Source organism: Hipposideros armiger, unplaced genomic scaffold, assembly GCF_001890085.2.
Source record: "Hipposideros armiger isolate ML-2016 unplaced genomic scaffold, ASM189008v1 scaffold_46, whole genome shotgun sequence".
NCBI lineage: Eukaryota > Metazoa > Chordata > Mammalia > Chiroptera > Hipposideridae > Hipposideros > Hipposideros armiger.
The window spans coordinates 5611923-5631391 of record NW_017731396.1 but is presented as its reverse complement, the minus strand read 5'-3'; the positions used below and the strand labels follow the sequence as shown (position 1 = coordinate 5631391).

The following is a 19469-nucleotide window of genomic DNA, read 5'->3' as shown; positions in this document are numbered from 1 at the left end:
AACAGTCCCCTTGGGTCTGACTTGGTCTCTTTAGGATAATAATGACCCTTTAGTCTCTGTCCTTCTCATCCTATCTAGGGTGCAGCCAGGGCATTGGGCAGGGTTTGTGTGACCCCCTGGTGTGGTAGGCAGAGGCTCCTGGCCACATGCTGGTCCCCCAAGTGCCCTGCAGGGTTCCTGCATTGCCAGGTTCTGCCGTGAGGTTGGGGGGCCCTGCCTGGCCCTGTAGACCCCTCGGGGGCTCTATGCCAGTCTCCACCTGACTCCTGGTCTGACTGTCCTTCCACATTGGGGCAAAGGGTGGCCCCCCTTGGGTCATCCCCCGCAAAGGGCTAATGTTGCTTTTAGCTCTGAGTATGGCAAGAACACCCACCATACCCTCTCCCCTAGCCAGGCTGGTGTGGGACAGCTCAGCCCCAAACTGCTCCCTGGCCAGTGGCAAGCCCGCCGCAGCCGTTACCCTCAAGGGTCCCCCAGCACCACGCCCCATCAGCTGGGCATCTCCCACCCACTTGCTCCTACCTGCCTCCCACGGCTCCTCTTGTGTTTCCTCCACATTCTGTGGGTGTCCTTCCAGTCTGGCCTTGGTCTAGACCTAACGGTAAGACAGAGAAACGCCTCGGTCAGGTCTGGCCCTGGAGGGTTAAGAAAGGAGCATTCTAATCCTGGGAGGTTAGCTTTTTGGAAGGTTAAAAAGGTCAAAGGAATATTTTTAAAGTCTTTTCTCAACAATGCCTAAATTTCAAGCCTTTTCTCTTTCTGCAAAATCCCATGTTGACTAGCAGGAGCAAGATAATTAACTTCTATTTCCTTAGCTTTCCCAGTTGTCCCCACTCTGCCCTCCCTCTCGCAAGCAGATAAAAGCTAAAGAAGCAGCTGGCCAGCTGCTCCCCACACCCACTTCCTCCTCAACCTGGGCAGAGGCCACATTCCCCGCCTCCCTTCTGCTTGGGTGTGGCCGTGTCACTGAGTCCCAGACAATGGAATGTGAGTGGAATGTGGGCCTCTTGCAAGCCTGGCTCTGGCAAAGCCCAGATGGAAGGAGCCTAGGTCCCTGAATGACTGCGTGGAGGTCCCCCACCCATCAGGGGCATCCCCTTTGGACTTCACCCGGGCCAGAAATAAGTGTCTATTGCGTTAAGCCCCTGAGATGTTGAGGTTTATCAGTTCAATAGCAGGTCATTTGTGTGTAAATGCAAGATAGAAAAACACTGATATTTTTTCAAACTACTGTATTACTCCTGTTTAGAGAAAAAAAAAAAAAAGGCAGAACCCATTCTCTGGTTGCTCCATCTCCTAGAAGTGGCCAATAACTGTTGCAGTTCCTCCAGGCTTCACCTGGGGCCCTGCACTACACCGCTCCCTGCTGATGTCACTGTCCACAGCGTGTTCAGTTACTTTCCTTGGGCAGGTGATTGGCAAAGGACCATCTCTGAGCTCTGGACTCGTAGCTCTGATGGCCTGAATGCTTCAAAGGCCCTCAAACTTATCCTGTCCCAAAGTCAACCTATGACTCTTACCCCACCCACCAACTTGCTCTCCCCCCAATAAGTCTACCTTCCTTCACCCAGGTGTCCAAGCTCAAAACTTCTTGGCACCTCCCTCCCTCCTTCCCACCATACCTCTCAGTCTATCATCAAGTCCTATTGGTCCTCGCTCTTAAATGCCCAGCCAATCCACCACCTCTGTCCCTCCACCATCAACCCCATCCTTTCCCACCTGGGCTGTTCTGTAAGCTCCTACCCGGTGCCCCACCTGGTCCTCCTGACCCCCTCCAATCCATTCTCCACCGTGAGCTATATGATCTTTGCCAAATACATACAGGATTAATGTCGCCTGCGCCCCTGTCTAGAACATTTCTAAGCTTCATCTTGTTCCTAAAAATGACTGCAGCCCACGAAGCTGTAGGCTGGGCCGGATCTGCATCTCCACCCCGCCCTCCTCTCACTCTGGGCCTCTGTACTCCAGCCCCACGGGCTTCCTTCAGCGCTGAGCTCACCATGCCCTCTCCTGTCACAAGAGATCTGCACATGCTGACCCCTCCAGCTGGAACAAACTGCCCTCCTTACTCAGCTTTGGTGCACTTCTCAAGTCTCACTTGTCGTCCAGTGACGCCTGACTCTCCGGATGAGGTCAAATCCCCACATTATAAACATTCATAGAGACACATGCCTCCCCTCAGTAGCGCTTTCTGTGGCGTAATTTCAGTACAGGCTGTCCAATCATCTGTGTTGTCATTGGCCTAGCCCACCTCACTTCTACCCCAGGGCCTTTGCACTGACTCTTCCCGCTGCCTAGCTTGACCTCGCCCCCCATATCAGTAGGGCTGGCCCCTCATCTCCTCCAAGTCTTTCTTCAGATGTCACTTGTAGGTGAGGACTCAGCAACAACCCCATTTCAACCGGTAACAACACCCCCTCCTCCAGCCCCACACTCCTGAGCTCCTTCTCTGGGGAGTTACTATCTCCTGGCATGTCGCTTATTTATGTTGTCTTTTTAATGCTTCTCTCCCTGTCTACAATGTCATGCCACGGGGCAGAAACGTTTTCATTGCCATATCCCCAGTCCGTCGAATAGTGCCGGCACCTGATACGTCTGCTGAGTGAATCAGTGCGTGCGGTATAATAGTTCCAGGCAGGATCAACTTGTCCACCCTGTACAATGGGCACAGTGTCCAGAGCACACAATGCTTTTAGGGATCAACGAAATGAGTTCATTTCTTTTAAAATCAGAAGAAGAAGAAAAATGAGAGCTTTTAGGCCAAGGAAATGTTCTAACATACAGTAAGTATTAATATTTCCTCTTTAGACCAACACAGCCATTAAATAAAAATTTTAGTATTTTTTTTATAGAGAAAGGGGCTCTCCATGGCAAGCGTGCCTCAGGCCCACGGAAGTCATAGCGGGCCTGTTCTCTGGGGCTTTCCCCGCGGATCCCGCGGACCTTTAAAGGTCTGAGCCGGATAAGCGGCCGGCAGGGGTCGGGCGGTCGGGGCGGACTGGGCGGTGCCGCTTTAAGGATGCTCTGCGGGTACCGGCCGCGGGCGGTGAGGATGCAGCCGTGACGTCACGGCCCCGCCTCGCGGGGTGATGCTGCAGCAGGGCGGCGGGCCGGGGGCGGCTGGGCCGGGACCGAGCTGAGCACAGGGCAGGCAGGAGCCCGGCCTCGGAAAGGGATGCCTCCTGGCTGGAATCACAGGTACCACCATTTCCTCCTGCGCCCTCCGCACGGCTTCCGGCTTTGTGCTGGGAGCGTGGCGGCTTAGGCCCCAGGGTGATCAGACTGCCAGGACTGGGGCTGGAGGTTGGCACGGAGACCTTTGTTCTTCTTGGATGCCTAATTAATTGAACTGTACGTGGAGACTCGGTCTGGACCCCTTTGGCCCTGAGAAGGGTAGCAGCTGGGTGACAATGTATTTCATTCATCCTTGCTAGAAAGGAAAGCAAACACTGCAATTTGCACCAGCGACCGCTGTACTTATTGGTGCCAGAGGCCCTGTTCCCTGTTCCCCAGTCACCTGGGCAGGTGTCATCAGCTTCCGGCTCACTTCCCGCCTCAGGCTGAACCCTCTTGATGGCCAGGGGTCAGGGGCCAGGGGCAAGGGGCCAGGGTATGAACTCTTCCAGCCTTCCAGGATTAAGATTATCACGAGCATCCAGGATGACTGCCTTTTTACCAAGGGTAACAAGCTGAGGTTGAAACAGGAGGCTTACAGCCATTCGGTTCACTCTGTCCTGCGCAATGGATAACTTCTCAGATTATCTCTGGGGTTCCCACAATGTGTTTTTCGGCTTTTAAGGGGAAGTAGAGTCAGGTGCTGATGGAACCTCTGCTCCACGTGCACCTGACCAGGGCTTTCGGGATCAATTTGCTGTCAGGTAGGGGCCACAATTCAATAACCAGCTTATTAAACACATCCCCACAAGCCCACAAAGCCCTTGACTGGTCTAGGGAGATTTCCTTGAAGTGTTAACTTTGAGAGCTGGCCCAAGGAGGAGTGGGGAGGGAGTGTGGCCCACGTGACCCCATGATGGGAAGCCTGGTTTCACTCAGAAAAGAGGAGAAAGACATGAAGAAATGGCTTGGGCTCATAGTAGGATAATTTCAAACATTCAAATTACATGGACATTGTTTGCTTTTATTAATCATTTGCCACGTAATCTTCCCATAGCACATCTGAGGGCTTCGTTACTTGAGACGCCCTTTGTGTTCCGGAAGCACAGTGGGCCTGATATATAACCTTGAGGGTCCCGGCATAAGCGTGCATTTTCTTCTTTTGGACTGAGTAAATGGTCATATAGCATGATTAAGATGGTCTGGGGAATATTTGTATTAAAATCCTATTTCATTATTTTAAACTTCACTTTCAGTTTTATAACATTCAAAATGAATTTTAAACATTCTTCTTAGAATAACTTTTCATGGACAGCTTTTAATAAAGGTATTTTAAAAATAAAAATGGTAATACTGACTCTCACATTTGAAGGTAAACCCTTAGGGAAGGCTTTTTCAAGTTCAGGTTGAAATCTGGTTTAGGTGTTGGGGTGTGGGGGTGTGTGTTTCACTTTTGCGAGGACAAGCTTCGGGCTGTGTTTTAAAGCTGGGGGTCGTGGGTCGGTGGTGAGGGAGCCGTCACATCACAGGTAGAGACCTGGGCTGTCTACATAGCTCCTTTTAAGTAGGGTCGCAAAGGTTCCCCTTTTCAAAAGTGTGCTTCCATCAAGTGCTGTTGAAATCTGAAATTCTTCCATGGCTCCTCATTCCAAAATGAAAGGTGTCTAACGTGCGTGCACTTAGGTTCACTTTTATGGGGGTAAAACGCTAATAGGAAAGGAAAGAGAGGTTTTGTGTGCCTGAAGCGGGCAGGTAGAGAGGCAGACAGGGAGGCCGCTGTGGGGCTGTGACTGGACAGGTAGAGTCAGGTCAAGCCCTCTCACACACCTGTGCTAATGGTCTTCCTTCTGACTTTTAAGGAGCCGGTCTTTTGCAGTGTTCCGACGGGCACTCTGTGCTGTGATCTTAATGAATAAAGCCCCAGGGAACGCTGACAGCCACCTGGGTGTTTGAAGGCAAGACCAATGGACAGGTTTTTCTGAAGTATTTACTATGTACAAGGGCCTGAGCTAGACCGGGAGGAACATAAACAAAGGGCTTAGCTTTTTAAACATTTCGGTCTTGGTTTAATCTTCATACATGAATTATGTCTTTCATGCAGTGTTGTTTGTCTACAGAGTTCTTAGGTACATTTGGTTCTTGTTTCGGAGGAGAGCATGGGATTTTTTTCTAAGGTCACAAGATAAGCCAGTTACAGAAGTGAGAGCAGGCTGAGTCTCTGGTTATGTCAATCCCTGTCATCTCGGTGTGAAATCCTCCTCTTAGCAAGTCTCCAAGGCCCTCCCAGATCTGCTGATCCCTCCTAATGGCTTCCTCTCTCACCACACCGCCACTATGCCCGAATGTCGCACGTATCTTCTTCACATGGGTGGTTCCCACTGCTTAGAACACCTTTCCTCCACTTTTTCACCTAGCTCGAGGGCAAGAAGCATGTCTTTCTTTTATCTCTATGAATTCGTTTGGCATTTTCAAACACTAAAAAATTATCAGTCCTGACTTGACTGAAAATTCACTCATCCAGTTGATGCTGAAAAAAACTTGAACTAAACTCATTCAGCTGCTTTTGGGCAAGGATCCCCCCCCACCTACTGTGAAGAGTGAACCTAGTACCAGGGAAGGTGACCGCGGTGACTCCTCCCCTAACAGTGCGTGGGTGCTTGGGGTGCCTGGAGGTGGGCCCCGTGCCATGCCCATCTCCTCTCCTCCCTGCTCCTCTGGGAGCTGGAAATGAGCTGCAGTTCTAAAACAGCCTGACATCCCCTAAGGCTCTCGCTGCCCCGACTCCTCAGGAGGTTCTTTGCCTGACCCACCTGGTGGCGCCCGTGTGGGGAATGGTCCCTTTGAGTTTGAGTGCGGGGACCTGAAGAACCGGGATGTCCTCTCTCTGAGTAGGGAGAGAGCACCTGGCTTGGTCTCCGTGGGCAGAGGCGCTGCACTGTTTTGAGAGAGGCTGCTAACACCATCCACAAGCTGTAGGCTCTACTTTGGGGGGCATGGTGTGACTCTAAGGGGTCCTCAGTGTGAACTCAGGGGGAGGGTAGGGGGAGAACCACCTGGAAAAAGGAAGTCACTGCTGCCCTCCCAATGGGCTTCCCCACAGGAACACGCACTGGCCCTCCCTACGATGATCCCCCCGACGAGCAACACCCCGCCGGGAGAGGCCTTCTTCCCCACTTTGGCTCCTCAGGACTTCTGGAGGTCTCAGATCTCGGGCTATGCGGGGTCCGTGACCCGGCACATCAGCCACCGGGCCAACAACTTCAAACGACACCCCAAGAGGAGGAAAAGCATTCGCCCCTCCCCACCCCCACCCCCCAACACCCCATGTCCCATCGAGCTGGTGGACTTTGGGGACCTGCACCCCCAGAGGTCCTTCCGGGAGCTGCTGTTCAACGGCTGCATCCTCTTTGGCATTGAGTTCAGCTACGCTATGGAGACGGCGTACGTGACCCCCGTGCTTCTGCAGATGGGCCTGCCCGACCAGCTCTACAGCCTGGTGTGGTTCATCAGCCCCATCCTCGGTGAGCCCCAGCTCAGCCCCGATGGTGGATGGCCTCCAGAAACTTCCAGAAGCTTCTGGAAGCCTCTGTTGAAGCAGCTCGAGGGTCCCCAGGGGACAAGGGAGGAGCAGGGGTTAAGTTCCACTCATTAGTATGGGGCGGTGGGAAAACAGGTATGGCCGGTTGTTCCCCGTATTTTCAGTTACTTTGTCTAAACCAGTTTATAGAACAGGAGTTTAGCAGCCTCTGTGGACTAGCACTGTCCTGGGCCACCGAGCTCTCACTGAAAGGGCCAATCAATAAAGTTGGATGTGGGCTGGATCTGGGAGGTCCTGGAATTTCTTGGATTCCCAAGGTCACGGCTGCTTAGTGCTCTAAAGGGGCCTCAGTAGCAAGTTTAGGAAGAAGTCGAGTGATTCCAAGAGTCCGCTTGTCTTTTTTTTTTCTTTTCTTCTGGCTTAGGGTTTTATTGCTGACTCTGAGTTTCATCATCTTATTTTCTGGGGACTGTTTGAGTGCAGGTATTTCAGGAATGTGATGAGACTGTCTCAGTGTTTGTCCCCATGTGCCGTGGAGACCCCAGCAATGACCACCGGCCTGCTCTGTTTCAGGATTCCTACTGCAGCCACTCTTGGGTGCTTGGAGTGACCGATGTACCTCAAGGTTTGGAAGGAGACGCCCTTTCATTCTTGTCCTGGCTATAGGTCTGTTGTTTTGGAATTGAAGTAAAGTGGAAAAAAAGAGAAAAGGCCCCTACTGTTCCCTTTTAGGAGAATCTTGAAGAGTGTTGGCCACAGCAAATACCCAGATAATTTCACTGGTGTGGTGGCAGGGGTACCCCATAACCTGGCTTGAGTTAGCTGTGAGAATATATTGCTTTGATCATTTTTAAAAGTGACTTAAGTTCCTTTCATCCTGCTGTGCTTGATGAAACCAAAACCTTGATCCAAGCATGAAAAAAAATATGGTGAGTCGCCAGATGGCTTTCCCAACGGGGTCTGCGTGGAATTTGATCGAAAAGGGATCCTTGGGCCTGAAAGATTCTAGACTTACGTTGTGGGCCGCGGGGGACAGAGTGGCTCTGCATGTCCCCCTGTGACTCTGGGTCTCTGTCCTCAGGGGCGTTGCTGGGCCTCTCACTGTTGCTCAACGGCAGGGACCTGGGCATGGCGCTGGCCGACACAGCTGACAACCACAAGTGGGGCATCCTGCTGACCGTGTGCGGCGTGGTGCTAATGGACTTCAGCGCCGACTCGGCTGACAACCCCAGCCACGCCTACATGATGGATGTGTGCAGCCCCGCCGACCAGGACCGGGGCCTGAACGTCCACGCTCTCCTGGCAGGTGAGTGTCCGCCGGGGTGGTCGGTGGGCCTGCAGGGTCGCGAGTTTTACTGTGTGCCCTTGCGAGTCCCTGCCTCACGTCCTGATTTGAAAAACAAGTTGGTAACATTTGAATGCATGGGCGCTGAAGCAATTGAGATGTATATCTCAGACAATACATATCAACGATACTATTGATACGTGTGCATATATGTGTGTCCATAAGCATATATACAACTATACGTGTATATATATAACTGCATGTATGTAGCTGTGTGGCTGTGTCACAAAGTGGCTTTGACCCCTGAATGAGCCAGTGCTGGTTCATTGCCCCTAGGAGGAATCCGTGGTTAGGTTCCTATGAACTTCTCGTCACAACATTGTCATCAACCGAGCAATGCATAACCTGGTTTTGTGTTTAGAGACACCTATTTAGTATATATCACTGGTTCATGAACATTGAATCAAGGCAGCAGCACTGAAATGCACACCCGAATGAAGCTTATCTAACACCGTTTGCTCCGTGAGGCTCATCACACTTGCACTTCGGAAGACTAGACGGCACCACACCTGGGTTGTTTCAATCAGTGATACCACCAACAAAAAAGCACAAAACCTCAAACAGGTGGCGCCTACTAGGCGATGAAAAGGATGGCTATTTACAGCATGAGAAATGGCACAAAAACACAGCGTCATCTTCCCAGACCCCAACTGGCACCATGTGCGCTGGGCAACTCACGATTTTTGCTGCTCTGCGCACATCCGCAAGTGACTGGGTACGGGAAGTATTGCGGTCAGTGTATTGATTGGGATCGCCAATCAGTTTTAGTAAGTAGGTAAATCCACACATATGAAATCTGAAAATGAGAATCAACTATGTATGTGTCACATACATGGCTACACACACACACACACACACACACACACACACACACACACACCTGTGTTGTCTTAAGGCCAAACAGGAGAGACATTGCTGTCAGTCAGGAACACAGCAGGAATGACCGCTGAACACCCAGAGCCTCTGCAATTGCACAGTAGAAATAGCCACGAGGTGTGCAGGGTGACAGCTGTCACCAAAGGGCTCTGTGACTGCACATAGGGAAACTTCAACAGAATTAACCTGAAACAGTAAAGGAACTCAGTATGATGTTTGCTTATCAAAGTCTTATATAAAAATCAGTACCTCTAGCGTTCCTATATAAAACTCTTAACCTTGTTACAAAATAAAGTGGAAATGAACAATCTCATGTAAAATAGGAAAAGAATTTCTGAAAATCAGGGGAATGACAGCAAGACACGCGCAGGACCGGTACGCCAAGGCCAGAGTGCCCCGTGGTTAGAGGCATGGGCTATGGGATCCAAGAGCCTGACCGGGTTTGGGGCTTTTCCTCCCGTTAATTGTGGGACATTGGCAAACGGTTTGGCCTCTTCAAACCTCAGCTGCTTATTCTAGAAAATGCTGTTGTTCTTCTCTACTTACACACGTATGTGGACGTGGGCCCATCATACTTCTGCATGGGTCTCGGCCAGGCCAGCGCTGGGCTTTGGGGGGTAGGAAGAAGGACTTCATTTTTTTACTGTATAATCTGCACTATTTCTTTTTTTTATTATGTTAAAATCCATATAACATAAAGTTTACCATCTTATCTATTTTTTTAAGTTCAGTGACATTAAGTACATTCACATTGTTGTGCCGTCATTACCACCATCCATCTCCAGAACTCTCTTCATCTTGTAAAACTGAAACCCTATACCCATTAAATAATAACGCCCCGTTCTCCACGCTGTCCCCTGAGCCCTGGACAACCACCATCCATTTTCCGTCTCTATGAATTCAACTACTTTAAGTACCTCATATGAGTGGACTCACAGCTTATTTCACTGAGCGTAATGTCCTCAAGGTTCATCCATGCTGCAGCGCGTGTCAGAATTTCCTTTCTTTTCAAGGCTGAGTCATATTCCTTTCTGTGTCTATACTACATTTTGTTTATTCATTCATCCGTCGATGGACACTCAGGTTGCTCCCGCATCTTAGCTATTTGTAAATAATGCTGTATGGGTGTCCAAATATCTCTTCCAGACCCTGCTTCCAATTCTTTTGTGTACGTACCCAGAAGTGGAATTGCTGGGTCATATGGTAGTTCTATGTTTAATTTTTTTGAGGAACCTCCATATTGTTTTCCATGGCGGCTGCACCATTTTACATCCTGCCCAACAGCGCACAAGGGTTCCGATTTCTCCACCTCTTCACCAACACTAGTTGTTTTATTTCTTCAATAGTGACCATCCTAATGCGTGTGAGGTGCTATCTCATTGGGGCTTCGATGTGCATTTCCCTAGTGATCAGTCAGGTCGAGCATCTTTTCATGTGCGAATTGGCAACTTGTACATCTGCTTTGGAGACGTGTCTATTCAAGTCCTTTGCCCATTTTTGATTTGGGTTTTGCTGCTGTTGTTGAGTTGATGTATGGTTTCTTAACTGTGAGAATCTATCGATGTTATTAATAAGGTTTATCTCAAATCTGATCTTGATTTAGAGTATCTCCCAAAGGGGTGGGGCGAGGCTAACGAGGACCACGAGTGTGGGGGTTTAAGAATAATAAAGGGGGAGACAGGAAATCGGAAGGCCTCGTAAGGACAGTCTGGGCCAAATGAAGGAAGTTCTACAGTAAGACATTACTGGTTGGATTCAGTGTCATACCCCACCCTAGGGACACATGGAAGGTTGAGCTAATGTGTCTAAAGCCCAGGCTGTTCCACAGATGTTACTGTTTAAGAGGCAAAGCCCACATGTGGCCAGTTGCCCCCCCAGCAGAGCGCAGCCAAAATCACAGGCTGGCTGGACGCTGGTTCCTCCTCCCATCAGGGTCACTGAGGGCACTCGCCTCCCTGCCTGTTGACTGGCTCAAAGTACAGCTGAACCAGGAGTCACACACCAGACCCAGGACTTGGCCTCAGAGGGGCCGGGGAGCTGGGCCGGTGGAGACCTCCCAGCCTCGCCCTGCTCTCCTGAGGCCCAGAGTCGGGCTGGAGGAAGCAGCACGTGGGGGGAAGTGTGTCCGCCGCTGCGGTCGGGTGCAGTGTGGCATCGCCCACACTTCTGTCTTGCGCTGCGTGAGCAGTTGGGCATTTGCCAGTTCCCTGAGGCCATGCAATGCAGCGAGTGGGCACGGAGGGGAGGATCGTACTCCTGCAGCCCTGTTGCCGCCCGATAGCTTGGTGGCCTAGAGAGCTGGCCACAGGGGTGGGTCATTCCTGGTCACCATTAGGGGTGACTCTCCTAATGGTGGTCGTGCTGGAGGATGATGTCATCAGGCGAGCAAGGCTGGGTGGCCACGGGAATTCCTGCGTGCCCATGGATGTTGGAGATGTCATCTTCCACGTTTATGTGGCACTGACGCTGGGGGATGGGCAGTTGAAGGGGAGATGTGACCCAGTGTAGACATGAGACCTGGTGTAGATGTTTACTATCCGTATTCCTAAAAGGCTACGTATAAAGTGGAACAAAACGTCGGCAAGTGGTCGCAACGCTACCTTCCCTGGAGCCGGGCCAGCAGGTGGCCCTTGAGGGCAGAGGAGGGGGGTCCCTGAGGGGCCCCTGGGAATCCATTCTCATCCTCATTTGGGGGAGGTTTCACTGGGACAGATAATAAGTCCTTGGAGTGGACTTAGCACCTTGAGTGAGACTGGAACCACCTTCCTTCTGCGCCTCCTTCCAAGCCCTGTTCTCTCCCCAGGTCTCGGAGGCGGCTTTGGGTATGTGGTCGGCGGCATCCACTGGGACAGAACCAGCTTCGGGAGAGCGCTGGGTGGGCAGCTGCGGGTCATTTACATTTTCACCGCGGTCACCCTAAGCGTCACCACCATCCTGACCCTGCTCAGCATCCCTGAGAGACCCCTGCGGCTCCCGGGTGAGAAGCGTCCGGCCATGAAGAGCCCCAGCCTCCCGCTGCCGCCTTCCCCGCCTGTCCTGGGCCAGGAGGGAGCGGGCGACACCCTCACCTGTCACACGGACACCGGCCTGTACGCCAGCTTCTCCAGCCCCATCTCCCCGCTCAGCCCCCTCACGCCCAAGTACGGCAGCTTCACCAGCAGGGACAGCTCCCCCACAGGGCTCAGCGTCTTCGCCTCGTCCTTTGCCACCTCCCACATCGACAGTGTCCTCATCGACTGCTTCACGGGCGGCCACGACAACTACCTGGCCATCCCGGGCAGCGTCCCGAGGCCGGCCATCAGTGTCAGCTTCCCCCGGGCCCCCGATGGCTTCTACCGCCAGGACTGCAGCCTCGGGGAGAGGCGCGAGGTGGCCCTGACAGCCGGCTGCGACGGGGACGTCCTGAGGGTGGGCTCCTTGGACACCTCTAAACCACGGTCCACCGGGATCCTGAAGAGACCCCAGACCTTGGCGCTCCCGGATGCCGCCGGAGGAGCTGGTCCCGAAACCAGCAGGAGAAGGACCGTGACCTTCAGTCAACAGGTAAAAGCACATGGGGGAGAAGGGAGGGTCAGAGGGCCCCGTGCAGCGTCCCCCCTCATCAGTTAGATGACAAAGAGGGATTGTCAGTCTGGAAAGACATTCCCCGCCATTCCGGGGGTTCATTCTCGGCTCTAGACTGACTAGCCGCGGAAACAACGCGTCTGTGAACAGATTCTGGGCCCGACGAGCGCTCGGAGGAGTGAACTCAGGGCCTGTCAGGGAGCGAAAGGTGCTTTCGTACACGGGGCCCAACGAAAGAAAAGGTTCTTTTGAACACCATCGTCATGTTTGCCCAAAGGTAATTGAGGCTGGGAAGTTCTTTAGTGAGTTTGTTACAAGCGTCGTGTGCCTTTCGATTGTTTCGAGCTTTCCCCGCCACCCCAAGTGCCCACAGCCCATTCTGGCCACAGACATTGGGTGCCAACAATCTAAGTCTTTCTGAAAAACTAAACAAAACGTCAACCTTGGCCGATGTTCCTGGGACCCCCCACCTCCCACTCCCTCCTAAGCTTAGTCAGCTGTCCCAGAGGCTGTCAAAACTCTGGATTCTACAGGGCAGTGAGTAGCATGTTCTGTGAAGGCCAAGAACCTTCTGGAAGGCTGTTTGTGTCATACGCAGTGTCCATGGGATTGGCTGAAAGGCCACCGACTGATATGTGGGATTTTAGCAGCTTTCAGAGTCTGATCTTGAAAAGGCGGCTTTCCATAGAAGAAAGACTATTTTCACCTTGAAAGTCATAGTTCTGTGGCGTGCCTGCCCTCAGGGGCATGACAAGATGACAGAGAATTTCAACAAGAACTTGCAGCTTCTTGAGCAGAAATCCTACGAATCTGTGTTCCGCCTGCACAGCCCCCCCAGGCCCCCGCTTCCCAGAAGCAGTTACAGGGGCCAGGTGACCTGGAAACATGGCCCCTGGACCTAAGTGCCACAGACATGCCTGGGCTGTGTGTCCCCATGAAGCAAAGCCTGGTCCTGCTGACCTGTCCCGACCTAGAGGCCCTGGGACAGCAGGTCCTCAGACAGGAGTCCCCTCTCTGTGCCTGGGAAGACCCCCTGATTTCGTGGGAAGTTAACTGGAGACATTTTGAGGTGGCTGTTCATTTTCTCTCTGTTGTGAAATTCTTTTTTTTTTTTTTTTAAGATTTTTTATTGGGGAATTGGGGGGATGGGAACAGCGCTAGGGAATTGGGGGAAGGGGAACAGACAAGCTGCTGTCGTTTTTTTGTTCTTCAGTCTAGTTGTGGAGGACGTCGCTTCACTGGCCCAAGTTGGCACCATCATTGCGCTCTTCCCGGGCGAGGCAGATCAGTCGCCGGCTTCTGGACGGCCGCTCACTGCGGCTGCTGGCTACACACAGTAGCCCATGGCAACCCACTGCCACAGGGGCTGCAGCCTACGCTGTCACCGGCGACTCCCGGCAGCCCAGCTCCAGGTTGAGCTGTTGTTCAGCATCTTAGCTGTAGAGGGCAGTGTCACTGGCCCTCATATGTGGGATCCGAACCGGGGCCCTCTGGCGTCCCAAGCCAGCTCTTAACCAACGCGCCACTCAGCCGGCCCTGTTGTGAAATTCTTAGTGTGACTGTGTGTCTTGGTTGCTTTTCTCTGGTGCACTGTGGCTAGTCGGTCCTAGTGCCACTGCCATCCTCTCTTAAGCATGATTGTCCACTCATCTCCAGGAAGGACGCCGCAAAGGTGCGTGCCAGTCCCTGCGGGGCAGTGTGCAGGCTGCCGCCTGTGGGCACCTCATGAGCTCAAGTCTGGAAAGGGTCAGAAGAGCCGAAAATCACAGCAGGGCTAGGAAATCCCGTGTTCAGAGGAGAGCGATTTTTCTGATTGCTGAGTCAAGGGCATTGTTATCCTCCTTGGTGACACCGGAGCAGTCACGCAGGCCTTTTGTCGATGCTGGGTCATCCTATCCTGTTTCAAAAAATCCCAGCTGCCTTCTAGATGCAGGTCTTGGGTTGAAAATCTAAACTTCTATGTCTGGTTGACTATCTCGCTTTAATCCTCTTTTAAATGTCCATTCTTGATGTAGTGTGCTTTTTGAATCAGTTCTTTGAGGAAAGTGAACATCTTGAGCTGAGCTAAATATAAACACCTCCTGGCTCAAGGTCGGGGGGCAGCAGGTGTGACATTGGCAGTCTTCCTCCAGCAGCCAAGGGTGACGAGCTCTGTGGGTGACAGGCTCTGTGATGTGGCTGGCCTTGAACTAAAACTGTGGGCTCTTTCCTTCCTTTTGCTCTTCCCACTGGAAGACCCACGCGCTGACAACAGCACACTCTCCACCCTTCCCCTCACGCTCCCAGTGGGGCCAGAGCAGCTCCTCCCGAGACAGGCACCTTTCATCTGGCTGGTGTCTGCTCCCGCACCCGGGCAGTGACTGTAGACTGAGGCCTCCTCAGCAGAGTCAATGAGCCTAGTCGCCATGGCATGTCACTCCTGAGCCCCAGAAAGAAATCTAGCCCCCTTGGGTCCAGTTCTGTTGACGGGGGATAGGGGCAGTATCTGGGTGTCTGGGTGTCTGCTTCCTGCACATGCTCACTTGGCCGACATCCTCGGGGTTCTACCCGTCCAGAGGGCAGTGAGAACAGATATCCCCATCACCTTGAACTCAGCCTTTCGCATCCTTCTCTCGTGGAAGAGAAGGGATTTCATAAAGTCGGGATCTGAACTGACCCATGTCTCTTTTCTTTCAAATGTGTTTCCCATTTGGCAAGATATTGACTGACTCCCTGTGGCACAGAACTCGCATCCTGCGGCCAAAATGCGGGCACAAGTGAAATGAACTTCTATCCTCAGCAGCTCCGAGTCTCTGGGGAGACGACCTAAAGTCATGTCTTGTTTGGGTGGCGTTTGCTGCTGGGTTAACGCCATCCAGGAAGACACCTTCGCAGCCTCTGTGTCTGGCTTCCATTGGGCAGCCGGAGTTCTGCGCTCTGACAAGGGGCGCCGGGGCTTTCTTTCCAGGTGGCAAACATCCTGCTGAACGGTGTGAAGTACGAGAGTGAGCTGACGGGCTCCAGCGAGTCGTCGGGGCAGGCTCTGTCCATGAGGCACCTCTGCTCCACCATCTGCCACATGCCCAAGGCCCTGCGAAACCTGTGTGTCAACCACTTCCTGGGTGAGCTCTTGGCAAAGCCTCCCCATGCGTCCCTGTCCCCGCTCAGGTCATTCCATTGTGGGGAGGGGCTGCCTGACCCACGGCTCTCACCCCATCGGCCTCCCAGGGTACCCCAGAGCCTCGCTCCCCAGGTGGCCCCTCACATTCTGTTAGCTCCCAGATGCCACCAGAGGCAGGTCATGGTGTGGGTCAGCCCTGCATTACACCAGTTGCTTGGATGAGGGCCCAGACACCCCAGTCTCCACACAGCCTAAACCCTCATGACCAAAGGACAACTCACAGTTAAGTGATGATGTCACTTTCCCACCGGTGGGACTTGTGTCTGAAACCAGTCTGGGCCTCACTTAGAGCTGAGACAGACATACGTGCCTGCACGTGTCCAGTGACTGGTCTCATGTCCACGAGGCGTGGCGCTTAAATCACCACGGAAAAGCCCCAACTTGCGCTTCATTCCACTTGGTATCTCTTCGCCGTTGGGTTGTTGAACATCTGAGGATAATTAAGAGTTCCAGATAATCCAGGGCTCTCAGACCTTGTAGGACATAAACCTGAATGATTTTCTAGGAGGCAGTGTGCTAATAGGCAAACATCTTAAAAATGTCAATAACCTTTATCCCGGCGATCCTGTTTTGTATTTTTTTGCACAGACGTAATCAGAGATTTTAACAAGAATATATGTGCGAGGTATTTATCACAGCATGATTTTTCATAGCCGGAAACTGGAACAGGGATCGGTATACATGTCCGACTGTGGGAGCAGGGCTAAAGATGTGATGCTGCGAACACACTGAAATAGTCTGCTATCTTTAAAACGGGGCTGTTTCAGAATATTTAATGGAATAGAAAAGTTGTGCATGAAAATTATTGGGGTTCAGGAGAGCCAATACATACCACCCCCCTTCTACCAAGAAAGAGAAAATTGACAGGGAATTCAGAGGACGTGAGCATTACAGTTTACTCGGTGATAACGCCCATGGGGGCTATACCAACATTTGTGCTTCCTCATATATTTCTCTTAACTAAATGCCGCCCGCTCCTCCCTGTGGCTGAGCCTCCCTGGCAGTTTCTTGTCTTAGAAGGAGGGAGTTCTTCTTGCAATAACTTTCAGAGAAAAACCAGGACCAAACCTTCATGCAACACAGCCTATGTTTATAAGAATATGTCTCTTCTTTTAAAAAGACTAGTAGGAACCTACAGAATTTGAACAGTAAAGTGATCGCTGGGTGGTGCGGCTACAGGTGATTCCTTCTCTAAGTTCTGAATCTACGAAAATCACGTCTTACTTTGAGAATCAGACAAAACCGGCTGTTGGCGACAGGAGGGGCCGCTCTCCAACGCCCGCGGTCACGGCCCGTTTCCTCCTCCCAGGCTGGCTGTCGTTTGAGGGGATGCTGCTCTTCTACACGGACTTCATGGGCGAGGTGGTTTTTCAGGGGGACCCCAAAGCCCCGCACACGTCGGAGGAGTATCAGAAATACAACAGCGGAGTCACCATGGGCTGCTGGGGGATGTGCATCTACGCTTTCAGCGCCGCCTTCTACTCAGGTACCCACGGGCGGGGCGGACGCGAGCCGGGTGCCGTCATGGGAGTTACGATGGCCTTCAGCTGGGTGGTTGGAGTATGCAGGCTGAAGGCAGGTGTGTGTCTTAAAATCGCAGGCACACAATCCCAACACTGTCTTTTTCCAGTCATTTAGCAACCTGTTGGGGGCCAGTGGGGTGCACTGGCCTATACTGGGTGGCAGGGCTGGGTGTGTGTCCAGACCTGAGTGAGCCTCTGGTCAGAGAGGATCAGGCCCGCAAGCGAGGGCAAAGTGGGGGCCCAGGGCCCACCCCCAGGCGGGTGTGCTGTCTACCAGCCCTCTTCATCCTTCCCACTTTGAGTCAAGTGGCAGCTGGTCCCGATGGAGGGGGAAGATGGGGGGGGGGGAGAATGGAGGGGCAGGTGGGAGTGGGATTCTGGATGTGCCGAGTGGGCCTGGGGCCAGAGGCTGAGATGACCCCAAGGCTGTGCCTGAGAGACCCAGGGGACACAGGAAGCTGTGTGCATTCATGAGGGTGCCGGGGTGCCATCCCAGTGGGGAACCCAGCTGGCAGTGTGCTACTAGAGAGCAGACACTGGGCTTGGCAGGCCAGACAGTCTCTGCTGGACGACGCAGCACTGCCTGTGCCTTGCGTGAGACAGAAATGAATGTGTGTGGCAGGGTTCCAGTAAAACTTCATTTATGTCCATGGGAATTTGAATTCCATATAATCTTTGAAAAAATAAAAACTATTCTTTTTTTATTATTATTATATATTAGGGGCACACACACAGGCTGCCGGCAGGGCTGGTCCCAAGAACTGTAGTTTGTGGGTCCCTGTTTTATTTTATCTGCCCCCCTCTTAGCGAATTCCAGCTCCAGGTACAAGACGGACTTTGGTGGAAGTCGAGAGGCCGTGCTAGGAAAGAGTCCTTAGCTCTCGCTTGCTAGCCCATGGGTGGCACCTGGAGTGTCTGGTTCTCCACAGCCCATGGCACCAGGATGTGGGGAAGTGGCCCTGAGTTACTGGACTCTGGGAAGCAGTGCTGTGTGCAGTTGAGGTGCCAAGCACTCTCTGTCGCACGTGGGCAATGGGCTTTCGGCTGTTTTAGGAGAGAGAGAGAGAGAGCGCTGTGATCTGCGCAGGAACAGAGGAGGTTCTAGCTGAGAACCCTACATGCTCTGGCCATGCGTAATTCAACCCCAAGACCCCCACATCTGCAGCAGCACCTGGGGGTGTGGCCAGGCTGGTGTGAACAGGGCCACCCCAGGTCCCTGTCTGTCTGGCTCCACCGGAGCCATCAGGGGTCCCTCGGCCCCTTGGGCCCCCATGTAGGTTGCCTAGTCCAGGGCGAGCTGCCTGCCACACTGGTTCCCCGGCTGCCAGCCTTGGGGTCAGCCCAGGGGAGGTGGCCCAGGGGCAGAGTCCCCAGGAGGCACAGGGCGGTGTGGTGTCCTCACCCTCCTGTCCGGCCTGCAGCTATCCTGGAGAAGCTGGAAGAATACCTCAGTGTCCGCACCCTGTACTTCATCGCCTATCTGGCCTTTGGCCTGGGGACCGGGCTCGCCACCCTGTCCCGGAACCTCTACGTGGTTCTGTCCCTCTGCGTCACGTACGGGATCCTGTTCTCCACCCTCTGCACCCTGCCCTACTCGCTGCTGTGTGACTACTACCAGAGCAAGAAGGTAGGTGCGTCCCCTCTGGCCTCGGGGCCTAGAAAGGCCGCTTTGTCCTTGCCCCCCGCACCCAGCTTCTCAGAGAACCTGCCCCGAGGAAATGGCGCCGGGACCCACCACGCCATCTGAGGGCAAGTGTGGGGCCCTGCTCAAACATTAAGAACATCAGGATGGTGACAGCAGGGCACAGCCCTGAGCAGGGAGCTGACTGCACAGCTGCCCCATTCCCTGGGGAATTGGGTGGGGGTAGGCGGGGTGGAGGCCCGGCCTGCTGCATCACTCTCTGTCAGACTTCAGGGTCACCTGTTAGCTCGGGGCCTCGGGTGGGGCATTCACCTTGGGCACAAAAAACCCAGCCATCGAGATCAGTACTACGTTAACACAGATTTATAAAAATGAGAATTAACGCCCCAAATATCAGAACTTTAAATAACAACAGGTACATAACAGTGCTGGGGCCAAGTCACAGTGGAGTCTGAGGCAAAAGGAAATATCAGGAACACCAATCCTGCCTCTCTGTAAAATTTTGGTATTTTGTTCACACAAATTTTCCCTTAACGGCTTTACCGAGAAGTAATTCACCCATTTCCAGGGCACAGTTCAGTAGCTGGTGTATTCACAGAGCTGTGCGGCCATCACCACAACCCGGTATAGAACATTTTCATCACCCCAAAAAGAAACCCCGCACTCACGAGCCATCATCCGTCCAGCTCCCCCCCCACTACCCCCCT

At 52.8% G+C, this 19469-nt stretch overlaps 1 protein-coding gene across 1 annotated transcript in view; it reads left to right on the top strand.

The window, feature by feature from the left end:
- The first annotated feature begins 3068 nt into the window (after positions 1-3068).
- Positions 3069-19469, top strand: part of SLC45A1 (solute carrier family 45 member 1) — an 18694-nt gene continuing 2293 nt past the window's right edge. Inside the window, exons 1-8 of the mRNA XM_019639683.1 lie at positions 3069-3198; positions 6215-6635; positions 7226-7318; positions 7734-7958; positions 11677-12416; positions 15385-15538; positions 16907-17083; positions 18542-18747. Of these exons, the coding sequence (XP_019495228.1) occupies positions 6239-6635; positions 7226-7318; positions 7734-7958; positions 11677-12416; positions 15385-15538; positions 16907-17083; positions 18542-18747 (1992 nt within the window). The 5' untranslated portion in view covers positions 3069-3198; positions 6215-6238. The remainder of the gene's footprint in view (positions 3199-6214; positions 6636-7225; positions 7319-7733; positions 7959-11676; positions 12417-15384; positions 15539-16906; positions 17084-18541; positions 18748-19469) is intronic.